The 13,031-nt window shown below is 56.0% G+C and overlaps 2 protein-coding genes across 2 annotated transcripts; one reads left to right on the top strand and one right to left on the bottom strand.

The window, feature by feature from the left end:
- The first annotated feature begins 2,938 nt into the window (after window positions 1-2,938).
- On the top strand, window positions 2,939-9,112 carry PLIN1 (perilipin 1). Its single transcript, XM_014251367.2, has 9 exons — window positions 2,939-3,090; window positions 3,707-3,765; window positions 4,396-4,594; window positions 4,724-4,806; window positions 5,171-5,423; window positions 5,608-5,942; window positions 6,458-6,604; window positions 7,294-7,527; window positions 8,032-9,112. The coding sequence occupies exons 2-9, from the start codon at window positions 3,721-3,723 to the stop codon at window positions 8,413-8,415; spliced, it is 1,680 nt and encodes a 559-aa protein (XP_014106842.2). The 5' UTR covers window positions 2,939-3,090; window positions 3,707-3,720; the 3' UTR covers window positions 8,416-9,112.
- Window positions 9,113-9,537: 425 nt separating this feature from the next.
- On the bottom strand, window positions 9,538-12,961 carry LOC102113736 (ras-related and estrogen-regulated growth inhibitor-like protein A). Its single transcript, XM_005521575.3, has 4 exons — window positions 12,086-12,961; window positions 11,627-11,680; window positions 11,297-11,373; window positions 9,538-10,755 (listed from the first exon to the last, which is right to left on the bottom strand). Exons 1-4 carry the CDS (start codon window positions 12,222-12,224, stop codon window positions 10,330-10,332), a joined length of 696 nt encoding a protein of 231 aa, XP_005521632.1. The 5' UTR covers window positions 12,225-12,961; the 3' UTR covers window positions 9,538-10,329.
- Window positions 12,962-13,031: the final 70 nt, after the last annotated feature.

Below are 13,031 nucleotides of genomic sequence, written 5' to 3'. Positions count from 1 at the left end.
GAAGCTAATTGGCAGCCAGATTCATCCAGCTAATTTAGAATCACAATTTCAGCTTCAAAAACATTAAGAAATACATAAGTATCAGGTGAAGCTGCATCCTTAGAATGCCCTGAAACAAGGTGGTGTTTTGGGAATTGCCATCAGCTGCCTTTGAGTACCAGCAGTGAGGCCCATCTGGGTGAAAGGGACAGGGGCACCTAGATTTCAGTGTCTTGTAAACAGCATTTCATTTGGGTGGTGATAGTTTAATGACAAATGGCATTAAATGCCAGTTCAGGGAGGCAACAAAGGGTAACATCTCAGGCAGAGGTGGCAAAGGATGGAGCCAGGGTAACCATTAAGCTGAGTTCGCTGTTAGCTCCTACCCCATGCAGTGAGAGTCCTGCAAAGCTTGGAAGCTCCAAAATGTCAGCTCCTGAACAATGTATAAAGCATGGCATTCAGGAATGATTTAGCAAGAGTTTCCTTCTGGATTAGTGGCCTCATACACATTTTGTAATGGAAACAGTAGGAGAGTGGTCATCTTCTCTTCTGCTTACAGACAAGGCCTTCCTAACATCAGCACTGTGCCTGGCATGACATTTGAAGGAGTATGTGAGCCATTGGGGATTCCCAGGTGAGCGTCAAGAGCAGTCAAAGGTTGAAAATCAACATCCTCAGGGAGATACCGAATAAACTGGTTCTGTAGAGGAAGTGTGACTGGGGGAGGGTGTGAGTAGTCTTCCAAGTGTCTAAAAGCTTTTCTGCCAAGAGCAAGGCAGTAAATCCATCTCTAAATCCAGGAGATAATACTTTTATTTGTCTCAAAGAATTAAATCACACCTTTTTTTTTTTAAACTAAAAGTAAAATAAAAATCTAAATAGATTGCCCAGGAGGGCAGTCCTTAAAAAGAAACTGGGCAGACATCTGTCAGTACTTGTTTTGGGGCTGCTGATCCTGCGCAGAAATGAATCAGATACCTCTCCAGCCCCTTCCCGGACCAAAGAGTAAAGGTGCCTTGCAGGGCTTTGGGGATCACTGTGGTTTGTTAATGACTACAGAGCAGACTGCAGAGACAGGGGTGTGAAACTGCTTCCCTGCACTCTGTGGATCTGGTGAGCTCTAAACATTGCCTGCAGGAGCACAGGAAGTGTTTCCTGGTGCCAGCTGGAGTGGTGGGGCAGGGAGGCTGTGGTGCCTTTGCCCTGCAGAGCCAGGGCTGGCACAGCCTTTGCCCCAGAGGAAGGGGAGGGGATGAGCACAGGCGTTAGTAGGGCAAAGGCTGTGTTGGCTCCTGACTCCAGCCAAGGCAGAGAGAAGGTTGCTGTGCCCTCTGCACTTTTAGCCAGGTCAATGGGGCTGGAAAAAGTCTCCGTGCCAAGAGAACAAACTTTCAAGCAGGCTGGTGCCCTTTGTCCCTCTGTCTCAAGGGCAGTGACTGACCCCAGCACCAGCTGGAGGCAGCCCAGCACATTCATGTGCCTCTGTACCCAGCCAGCAAGGCAGGCACAGCCCTGGGCTGGGAGCAGACTCTGGGCTCTTTGGGAAGGAAAGGGGGTATTTTCCTTGCATCTGTGGCTCTCCCATGCCCCAGGGAAGCCTCCCACCCCCATGTTTGAGCAGTGCAGCCACAAGCAGAGAGCTGTGGAGCCGTGTTGGGTGCTCACCTCCATGTCCTGAATGGGATTACTGGGCAGCTGTGGGCATTGTGAGCCACGTGCCCCACCAGCTGATCCAGGACACACAGCAGCCCCGGACCACTCATCTGCACTGACCTCCCTGATTATTGCCTTGTCCTCTGGCATTTGTCCTCTTTCCACCACGTTGTCCCCATCTCATCAGTGTGGCTCATCTGTAGTCAATAACCAAGACCTGGCATAGCCCCATACAGGTGGTGTGGTCTTCTTTTCAACCAGTGCCACAAATGGATTTGTTAATGATGGTGTGAGTCCTCAGTGTGCCTCCTGTGCATCAAGGCCATGGAAGAGCAACATTTTAGTGAGAGCATTGCTGGCTGGTCAAGGAGGGCAGTTGTTCCTCTACAAAGCATTTGGGGATGTCTTGTTTTGGTCCCACCATCACAGGGGACATCCTGAATAGTCTGTCAGAAGATCACTGAGAGGGTAAGGCATTCAGGGCCATGGAACATAGGCTGCACCAGCACCAGCTGGGGCACAAACTCTGCTCAGAGGTGCACAAATCAAGGATAGGAGATGTTAGGTACAACAAATAAAAATTCAACTGGAAAAAATAGTTTAACCATTAGTATGGCTAGCACAAGAACTGGGCCCCAGAGAGAGGGGAATCTTCTCCCCTCAAGTTTTTTTTTTTTTGCTTCTCCCTAGAGCAGGGTAGCCCTGCCTTGAACAAGAGTTGAATGAGGTGATCTTCAGAGATCACTTCCAAACTGATCTTTTTCTCCATCTACCTCAGATGCCAAAAGCTTTCCTAATGTAGTGTGTGCCCTGACCCTCAGCTAAAGCCTCCTCACCAAAAGCTGCATAAATCATCTTAGAAATTGCGGACCGGGCCAAACTAGATGGTTTCAAGCAGAATATGTCCTCCCCTATCTGCCTTCTGCTCCTTGTGTTTAGTAAACTCTGCTGGGGAGAAACCATGTTCTTCGTATGCATTAGGTTTCCCAGCAGGATAGTACCCTGGTCCATCATGAGGCATAACAGGGCTTACAGAAATACAGGAAGTTTTTAATCTCTTAGGAAACCCTGCCTGACTCTTCACCTTCTCCCTGTCTGCTCATGATCTGTTGCTTTCGAGGTGGTGATGTCCCAGGGCAGCTTCTCATCTTCTGTGGAAGGAGTGGTGTTAAACCCCAGAACATTTCAGCCGTGCTGCAGCCTCTGGGCTCCTCAGGGAAGGCGGCAAAGGGGATTTTCTGGCGCCATCTGTTCCAAATGACGGTGGTTTCAGGGAGCTCCTTGGCCCATTTCCACCACAATTCGTCAGCTCCCGAGCCCACGCAACTGGGAGGTGGGGCCTCGTGGTGGTGGTAATGGCCAGAGCACAGTGCATCACCCCCACAGGACCAGGGTGAAGGGACAGTGCAGACACCACTCTCTGCTCCTGCTCTGCTGGGGACAGGCTGGCCCTTGGTGAGTAGCCTGCACCCACTGGGTGCTCTGGGACAGCTTCAGTGGGACCAGGGAGTGAGAGCAGGGATCACCCATTCTCTCCAGATTTCCAGAATTTCATCTGCTGCTAGGAAAAAGGGGTCTGTGCTGGGGCTGGAGCATCACAAGGATGAGTGTTTGCATTATGAGCAGCAGATGTGTGTGAGCGGGATGCTGACCTCACCTGGACATCTCACTACATCCCTACCCACTGCTCTTCTATCTGCTCCTGTCCTACCTTCTTGCCCCTTCTCAGCCAGAGTCTATTCTCTTGCATATCTGTTAGCATCCTGGTTGTTCTGAGTTTGCTTTGCCAGCATACTGCCCTGACCATAACTTCTCTAAACTAGATGCCTCTCAACTAATTTTTTTGTATCTTTGGGTGTTAGGAACACGAGCCGGGCAGGGCTGCATGGAGGCTTTGGTTTTACAGTTTAACTGGTAAAAAGTCAAGTATTGGGCAATGCCACATCCATTGCACCCATGGGAGGTGTGTGTCAGCCCAGCTGCTGTGCTTGGGGGATGCAGAAGTGAGGGGGGAGCCCAAGTCCAGCCCTGCTTTCAGGCAGAGTCTGCTGTTCCCAACTTTGCTTTGCAGGTGGATGTGCCACAATGACGGTGAAGAAGACTCAGGCTCTGCAGGATGGAAGTGCCAAGGTGGGTGCAGGGAAAGGGAGAGAGAAAAGGGTAGAGATGTGCCAAGGGGGCCAGGTAGTGTGTATTGACTGTGCTGGATAAATACCAGCCACACCTCACACTGTCCCACACATTCCCATGTTCTCTTTATAGGGATCTTTACGGGCAGTATTATGAAGCATCATCAAAGGGAAAGGATAAACCTTTTTGCCTGCTTGAAATTAAATAGTTCAGATTCAAAAAAGTTAACCTCGAGCTGATTCAAGCACTAAGTGATAGCTGCTGACTATGCTTGTCCTTCATCTGTGCCCCATTTAGTCCCCTGACATCCAGCAGTTATGGAGGTTCCACAGGGTGGGAAGCCAGAGGGAGCACCTAAACATTTGGGCTGGGGACACTGGAGGAGTGGGGACCATCCTGCTCAGACACTGCCTGCAGTGCCCCTGCTCCCTCACTGGCAGCTGCCTGCTTGTCCTTACTCAGCATACCTGGGAGACCCTCAGTGGGGCCCGAGAAATGGCCCCCTCCTCTTCCTGTGCAAGCTGAGGTCCTCTGGTCACTGTAACCCACCAAGTGCCACCGGTGTGTGGGCAGTGGGGCATTCCTCAGGGAAGGGCTGTTGGCTCACCCGTGTCCATCTGCCATGTGCAGGAGAACGTGCTGCAGAGGGTCCTGCAGCTGCCCGTGGTGAGCTCGACCTGCGAGACCCTGCAGCGGAAGTACAGCAGCACCAAGGAGTCCCACCCGCTGATGGCCTCGGTGTGTGAGGTGTACGAGCGGGGCGTGCAGGGCGCCGGCGCCCTGGCCATGTGGGGCATGGAGCCCGTGGTGCGCCGGCTGGAGCCGCAGTGTGAGTCCGTGTGCAGGGGGGACGTGGCAGGGGAGCCCACCGGAGCCTCCCCTGGTGGGACAGCGCTGGCACGAGCATGTGCCTGGCACAGCCCAGGTGCTTTTCTTACCATGCTTTTGCCTAAAGCAGTCGCTGTGGCCAACAACCTGGCTTGCCGGGGCCTGGACCACCTGGAGGAGAAGATCCCTGCCCTCCAGTACCCTGTCGACAAGGTAAGTCACAGGCAGGACAGTCTGGGTCCCCCCAGCCCCTCTGAAGAGCCCACAGTACATCTCCTCTAGTCTTGTTTCTGGATGGGGAGAGGCTGCTGGCTGAGAAACAAGGCAGCATCTCCAAGTGAGGGCTCCTCCAAGGTCTTCTGCAGCCTAAACGATGGTTGGGGCTCCCAAATATAATTCAATAGTGTTCTGTGTTCCATCCCTGCCAGCTACCTCCAGCCCAGGTTGGAGAGAGCTGTTATGCCCCTTTTGGAGATGTTTACTGGCATGGACGTGGCTGGGGTCCTGCGGTCCCTGTGGCTGCCCCATGCCACCTCAAGCACACCAGTGGGGCTGTTCTCCATCTCTCTGCCCACAGCTCGCATCTGAACTGAAGGACACCATCTCCTGCCCCCTCCAAAGTGCCAAAAGCACCATTGGCAGCTCCATGGATAAGATCAAAGAGCTGGCAGCGGAGGGCTATGAGGCCACCAAGAGCACAGTGGAAACAACAGCTAAGTACACCAGGAAGAACTCAGTGACCCAGATGGCAGCTGCGGGGGTCGACACAGCCCTGGGAGGGCTGGAGAAGCTGATGGAATACCTGCTGCCAGAGGAGGATGAAGAAGCAGGTAGTCCTGATGCCCAAATCCCCTCTGTGGGAGTCTGGTGACAACTGGCTGGGTGGCTCCTCAGTTGTGGGGTGCATGGGGCAGAAGGCAGCCCCTAAATTTTGGCATAAGGCTGTCTAGGAGGGCTGTTCCACCAGAATGTAACCCTCCCACCATTCTTCAGCCTGTACTTTTCTACCTTTAGATAAGAAGCCCAAAAAGAAACATCTGTCAACACCGAAGGTCTCCCAGCGGCAGCCCAGCACTACCACCACTCCCAGCGCTCCCAGCGCTCCCAGCGCTCTCAGTGCTCCCAGGGCTCCCAGTGCTCCCAGGGCATCCAGTGCTCCCAACACTCCCAGCACTCCCAGTGCTCCCAGTGCTCCCAGTGCTCCCAGTGCTCCCAGCACTCCCAGCACCCTGGGCCGGATTGGCGCTTTGGTCAGCACCGTGTCCAACCGCGCTTACCAGCAAACCACCCAAAGCCTCCAGCATGCCAAAACCAAAGGGCAGGAGCTGGCCTCCTGGATCCCCATCCTGGTGAGTGCCAGCACCCACCTGCTGGGCTCCTGCTCCTCTGTATCCTCTTTTCAGCTGATTTTGCTTTCAGATGGGACATTTCAGGCTCCTTAGAGAAAATCTGAGCAGAGTACATTTCCCCCGCTCAGCAGGACAAGCTGGGGCTGGCAGTTCCTGCTTGATGTTCACACATAACCATGTACCACATTAGTGGGACAAGTTATTTTTAGCAGGCTCTCAGTGTGTAATTGTTGATTTATGGCCTTGCCATAACATCCTTCCTGAAGCAAAAAGCCCCTGCAGAGACCCAGAGAGGATGGGGAGAAGGATGTGCTTTTCCTACCCCATGCTGCAGTGGGAACATCTTCCCTGGCCTGTGACAAAATCCCAGAGCTCCCATCTGCCCTCAGGATTTCTCCCCAGATGCACAAATCCCTGCTCTCTGTGTACCCCTGTGAAATCCTCCGACTAAACAGGATGGAGTGGATGGGACCAGCCAGCTCTCCCTGAGTGGTGGCTTTTTGCTCCCCTTGCAGGGAAGCCTGGCCAAGCCGAGTGCCCCCGTGGCCCCTCAGGCCTGCAGTGATGGGCAGGGCAGCGCGGGTTGGCTGACCCGGCGCCCGAGCAAGGCACCGGAGCAGAAGAAGGAGAAGGCAGGGAAGAAAGACACCAACCACACCAAGGTATGGAGAAAAGCAGAGCAGTGAGCTAGGAATGCTCCAAAGCATCCTCCTACCCATGGACCAGGCAAGCATGGAGGCTATTCCCCAAAATCTTTGGGGACCAGGTCCCCAACCCTGCTCAACCCTGAACTGCAGTTTGGAGGATGCAAGAGGGGGTTGGCAGTGGGGCAGCCCCAGGAGTCCCCTTCCTATTCCCCAAAGCTGGGGGCTATGGACAGCCTCTGTGCCAGGCACAGTCACCCTGGTTTGTATGTTCAAAACACCTTTGGAGCTGTGGGATGTCAGCACTGAACTCCCTACTGAGAGAACACCCCTGAAAAATCCCCTGCGCGGTCCCAGCAGTGAGGGGTGTTGCGAGCCGGTGGGGATGGGAACAGTCTCCAGCATCGGCTCCTCTGGGACCTGGGGACGGGAAGCAGCAGGTTGGGGTCAGTGCCCTTTGTCTCTGCCTGCAGCGGAAGCACAGCCTCGAGCAGAGGGTCCCCTGGGGCCTGGAGTGGGGGGAGTTGGCTGGGACAGGGAGAGACCCTGCTGCAAAGAGCTGTGGTGGCTTTTGCAGAGCAGCAAGATGAAATCTCTCAGGCTTTGAGCTGCAAAGGGGATGGGGAAACCAGGGCCACCGTGCCCTGCCTGGAGGGGCTGGTGGGGCAGAGGCCCTGGCCAGGAGCTGAGCTGGTTTCTCTGGGCAGGCACGACAGGACCCTGGGCTGGTGGGCAGCGTGGCTCACAACCTGCAAACTGCCTGCACCTCCAGCATCTCCAGCATGAAGAAGGTCCCAGCCGTGGCCTGGGATGCAGCAGAGGGCTTGATTCTCTTCACCCCCCGCAGGCTGTCCAGGGCCATGGAGACAGTGGATGCTCTCGGGGGGACCCTCGTCAGTGCCCCTAAGCATCTGCTGGGCACCCTGTACAGCTACGTGCCGGTGAGTTTGCCCCCAGCCAGGCCCTGCCCATCCCCAGCAAACCCCATTTTGGTCAATCTCCTCCCATGAGCACCCCATAGCTGCAGGCAGTGCCGGGGGTACCAGACTGGGGAGAGGGGGTGCCATGAAGACATCTCAGTCCCACCCTCCTCTTGAGCATCCCTGAAGCCATGACAGTGGGTCCCCCAATAGAACAGGTGGGTCAGACAGTGGTGACACCTTCACACAGTTCATGCCCAAGCCAAGGTGTGACCACATTCCCAGGAAGGTGAAAGTTCAGGCTGAGACCCTGTTCTCTCTCCTTTACCTCAGCCTGTTGTTCCCCTGGGAACATTTCTTCACCACAGCTGCTCAAGGGACCGCAAGCCACCCACTCCCCTCCACTCTGGGGGCAAACTGGCTTCTCCTGAGGTTCTCCCAGTTTAAGGGAGGTGCTGTGTGGCACAGGTGGAGCAGGGCTGGCAGGTGGGTACAACCTGGCTGGGTGCTCACCTCATCTCTCAGCTCCGCAGGCAGTCAGTGAAGGAAGAAGAAGCACCCAGGGGCAGCAAGACCGACACGGAGAAGAAAGAGAAGAAGGAGGAGGAGGAGGAGGAGACCAAGCCTGCTGTCCCCTCCACTGAGGAGAAATCCCAGCTGAGGAGCGACTGGCGGCTGTACCGTGGCCATCACCCCCTCTCCTTCCTGGGGCTCGAGGACCCCCTCTTCCTGCGGCACAACTACTACCGCAGCCCTGCCTTCGACCCCGACTACCCATTCCCACGGAAATCTGCCTTCTCCCCCTACAACAGGCGGGTGAGCGAGGGCTCCTACCGCTTCAGCCCCGAGTCCATGTACAGCCGGCCCTACTACGGCAACTTCTACAGTCCTGTCTTCAAGAAGGACTGAGCCAGCAGGCGGGACAAGCACACCCCAGCGCCTCTCAAAACCCCTCAGCACGCTTTGCCTGGGCCCCTGCCAGCTGCCCACACACACCCCTGTTCCAGGACAGGAGCTTAAAGGACAAGCCATGGGATAGCTTATTCTGGAGTGCATCAAGGCCAGGATGGGGGAATAAAGGCAACGAAAAGCCCTGCTGCTGGAAGGAGAAGGTAGGGGAAGGTGGGACTAGGAAGTTGAAGGAGACGTGGAAAGTGGTGATGCCAGAAGGGACCACCCAGGGCTGGCACTAGGCAGCCTTGGTCCCTGCTCAGCAGACAGAGTGAACTTAGATGGGCTGGCTACACATCGAGAACAGCAGTGAGAGAGAGCAGGGAGGATGGCAAAGCTGTCATATCACCATAGCAAGCCTGTCTCCCCATCCTTCCTCCCTCCATCCCCCCTTGCAGGGCCCATCCCTAGGCACAGATTGCTCCTCCATGGAGGGACTGAAGATCCCCACCAACCAGCAGGATTCATGAGTGGGAAAGCCCTGGGCACTTCCCTCCCAGCTGGTGGTGGGATGGATGGTGGCGTCAGAAAAAAGTCTGGTGAGAACAGGTGGAGCTCCTGGAGCCCCTCTCCCACAGGATCACCTGGCTTCCCACAACACCTTGTTGTATCTGCTGCAATAATAAACCTGCAATAATAAACCACCTGCCACTCACCCCATCTGCTCGGCTTCTTTGTGGGAGTGAGACACCAAACCAAGGGAACAGAGTGGGGTGAAACCCTCAGCTCAGGGCCAAGGGAGTGGGCGTGGAAAACATCCTGCTACATTCCCCATGGGTAGCTGCCACTGGGATAGTGGCATGCCCAGCATGGTACGTGTCTCTTCCCATGCCCCAAGTACAAATTCACAGCTCCAAGGAGCCGGGGCTTCCTGCCAAAGACAATTTATTGCATTTCCAGAAGAACACAGCAGAGAAATCAGTGTCCCTACAGCACGCACAAACTCTCTTCCAATACACTCCTTTCCCAGGGCACAAAGAGAAGGGTTTGGGAGAGGCAGGGAAAAGCCTCCCAGCAGCAGAAGGGTTCAGCAACGAGCCCAGCGACCCCTTTCCCCAGCCCCACTCCTCCCCGGGGACAGGCAGCCTTACAGAAGGAGTGGCTTGGGAAGGTTGGTGGTGCAATTCCCATCCTGGGAACGAGCCCTGCGTCTGGCTTTTCCCAGGCACAGCCTGTACAGCACTCACCCGCACAAGGGAAAGGGCTGTGATCGCTGAAAGGCTGCGGGGGAGAGGGCCGTGAGCAGGACTGTTCACAAGCAGGGGGGATGGGAGGCGCCGGCTCTCACCAAAGTCCTGCAGGATGGTCCTGGGCTCTGGGACACTCTCACACGGTGATACACACGTGGGAACTGCCAGCGCCTCCACAGTGGAGAAAACCTCATCTCCCCAGCTCACGGGTGCTCCAGGGTTACTGAAGAGGATCCTGATGAGGGTTGAACAGGAGTAGGGATCCCAGAGAAGGAATGGAGAGTCAGGGAGTCATGTGCTGTACAAGAGCAGGATATCCTCCCTAATGGCTGACAGCCTGGGCAGCTCCTGCTGCAGGAGCTAGAGATGCTGCTGCCTGGGGCTTTGGCAAAATTCCCCCGTGGTTTCCAGTGTTGGAGGATAGAAGGAGAAAGCAGGAGGCACCTTAAGAGCTGGTACAGCAAAGAGATGAGACTGCCCCACTGCAGAGCCAAGAGTAACACACTACAGTGCTTGGCTGCCCTGGCTGTGCATGGCAGGACACCCAGAACCTGACACTGGGAGGACAGCGAGGAACAACCCGTCATACTTCTGGAAAAACACGCACCATCTCCATGGGCACCCAGCGAGGAGGCTTGGCCCAGCTGGGCAGCACAGAGAGCAGCAGCATCCGTGCAGTGGCTCACAGGGAGTCTGTTCGCTTACGGGCAAACACAGCTGACATGGTTTTGACGATGCCACGGATCCCTGTACCTTTCTTCAGGGCCAGCTTGGTGTCTGGGATGAGCTTGGCCAGTCCATGGAAGACCATGAGGGCGCCGTGATAAGCCTCAGCTGCAGAGACCTCATAGAAACCACAGTCTAAAGAGAGGGCCAGGAGCCGCCCCTCCTCACTGGACACCACCCGCTGGTGGTGCAGGTCCCGTTTGTTGCCCACAATGACAATGGGCACCTTCTCCTGGCTCTGCCCCTCCTTGGCTGCCTTGATGAACTGGATTTTGAGGGGCAGGATGTTGAAGCTGGCACGGTCACAGATACTGTAGACCAGGACAAAGCTGTCTGCCCACTGGACTCGCTTCTCCTCTGAGGAGCCATCCTCTGCCTGCTCCTAGGGAAAGAGAAGAGGAAGGGTTGTTTCATCGGACTCCCTCCCTCCCTCCACACCTGCCTGCTAGAAGAGTGCAATCCTGAGCCTGTTGGGACAGGGACAGCTAGAGAACAGCAAAAGGGCAGAGAGAAAGAGCAGTACCGTGAAGGGCAGAGCAGCACCTGGCAAAACTAACCAAGGGGGAATGATTCAGCTTTCAGCCTAATCCTAACCCTCACCCAGCTGCCAAGCACTGCAGGCTGTAGGTGGTAACAGTGTGGGGACCTCAGGGCAGCACTTCTTTAGCACAGTCCTGTATTAGCAGCAGTGCTTCAGCTCCAGTATTCTCAGCCAGACAGCCATGGGCTATGGTAACTATTTCCACCCTGTCAGCAACACTGCTGTCCTGTGCTTGGCAGGTGAGAAGAGTTCAGTCACTTATGAGGTTCATAAGGCCTTGCTCAACTGGCCCTCCCAACCTGTGGTTCCCCATAGGTAACTTCCAGTAAAGGGTTTCTTTTGTCCTGGGTAGAAAAGGGTGATAGAAGCGGAGCCCTCTCACCTGGGAATTGGGGACATCCCAGATGTGTAAGAGAATCTCTCGGCCATCCACAGTCAGGTTGTGGCTGTAGATGAATTCTGCCCCCCAAAAAAAGAAAAAAAATTAGTCATCTTCATGGTGTCACCAACTGCCACCCTGGACCTTTCACATCCCAGAGAAGCAGTTCTGGAGCAAAGAGATGGTCACTGAACAAATACAACATTGAGCCCCTGGGAGCAGGCAAAGGCTTTGGAGAAAGGCAGGAGAGGATGGGCTGCAATGAAATTCCACAGGCAGAAGCAGGGTTGTCTCTCAACCCCACTCCCTGCTGGGAACTGGCCGGGCACTCACCCATGTCTCCATACTCGCCAATAAAGCGCCGGGTCAGGAAACGCACGGTTAGAGCTGCAGAGGGAAGGATAGGAATCATCAGAATAACCCAAAACCTGGAGGATTCTCCTTTCTAAATCCAGAGCAGAGTCAGGCACCATTCCCTTATAAACTCCTACAAACAGGGATGACCTCTGAGTTTCCCCAGCCGCCCGCAGGTCTGTGAGTACAGCAGAGGCAAGGCACGAACCAAAGCATCTACACGATCCGGAGCATCAGCAAACTGCAGCTCAGTGGAAAATAACCCTCCCTTGTCACTCCCCGGATGGTTACAAGGTTGTGCTCAGCTTTACAGCTGCACCCTAGGGCTCAGCCCCATCTCACCCATTTGCTCCATGGGCTGCTCCCTGCCACTGCTCCTCCAAGCACTGCTGCTTTCAGCCTGGGAAGCCCCTGCTCCAGTTCACGGTCAGTTCTCACCTGATTTCCCTACGTTGTCTGCTCCCATGACAAGGACGTTTGCTTCCATCTTCAGGGCAGTGGGGCCGGGCACCTCCATGAGGGCAGGGTGGTCGGGGGTGAAGCTGGTGCTCCGGCGCAGCGGGAGCCGGAGCCCCATGCCGAGCGTGGCCGAGCTCCGGCAGTGCCAGCCGCGCGTACAACTCCGCTCGGCACGGCCGGCAGCCCAGCGCTTCCCACGGCACCCAGGGGACCCACGAGGCCCATACCCCTCCCCGCAGCCGCAGGGGCGGTGCAGAGGGAACTGCAGGCAGCCGGATGAAAAACTTTGTCATCGCTCAGATTGTCCTGAACATACGTCAGTGGCTGAGCCGGCCCTGCCAGCCCCCAGCGCGGCGGGCGGCCGGGAAGCACCAGCTGTCGGCACCAGCTGCTCCGCAAACTGCAGCATCCCAGGAGGTGCCCAGGCCTCCACCTCGAGCACTTTGTGCCTCGGCAGGGCCACGTAGCCCCTCTTCCCCTCCCCACGGTGATCGCGGGAATGTCTGCCAGGAGTGGAGGAGTGTCAGCTGCTGGGATGTCTCGTCAGTGATGAAGCAGCTGATGAGAGATGCGAGTCCCTTGTGACTGACGGAGCATCTCATGGGTGGTGGAACTTTGTTTCACCAGAGATGGAACACCCCGCGATTAACGGAGCGCTGCCTCGCACGTCACGAAGCATCTCACGAGGGATGGAGTCACTTGTGAGTGATGAAGCATCCCAAGAGTGATGGAGCATCTCCCGAGTGATGGAGCTTCTCTGGAGCACCGGGGAGCCGCCGCGCAAGTCCCACACGGGGCACGGGCGTGCCCCGCTCCCCCGGCTGCTCTCCCCGGGGTGCAGCGAGGACCGGCCGCATCCCCCGGCCCGCCTCATCCTCTCTCTCTCCCTCCCTCTCTCTCTCCCTCCCTCTCGGCTGACGCCATC

Source organism: Pseudopodoces humilis, chromosome 16 (assembly GCF_049639895.1).
Source record: "Pseudopodoces humilis isolate 2021_Gansu_Grassland_sample_001 chromosome 16, ASM4963989v1, whole genome shotgun sequence".
NCBI lineage: Eukaryota > Metazoa > Chordata > Aves > Passeriformes > Paridae > Pseudopodoces > Pseudopodoces humilis.
The sequence above is the reverse complement of the archived record's forward strand: the minus strand, read 5'-3'. Positions and strand labels throughout refer to the sequence as shown.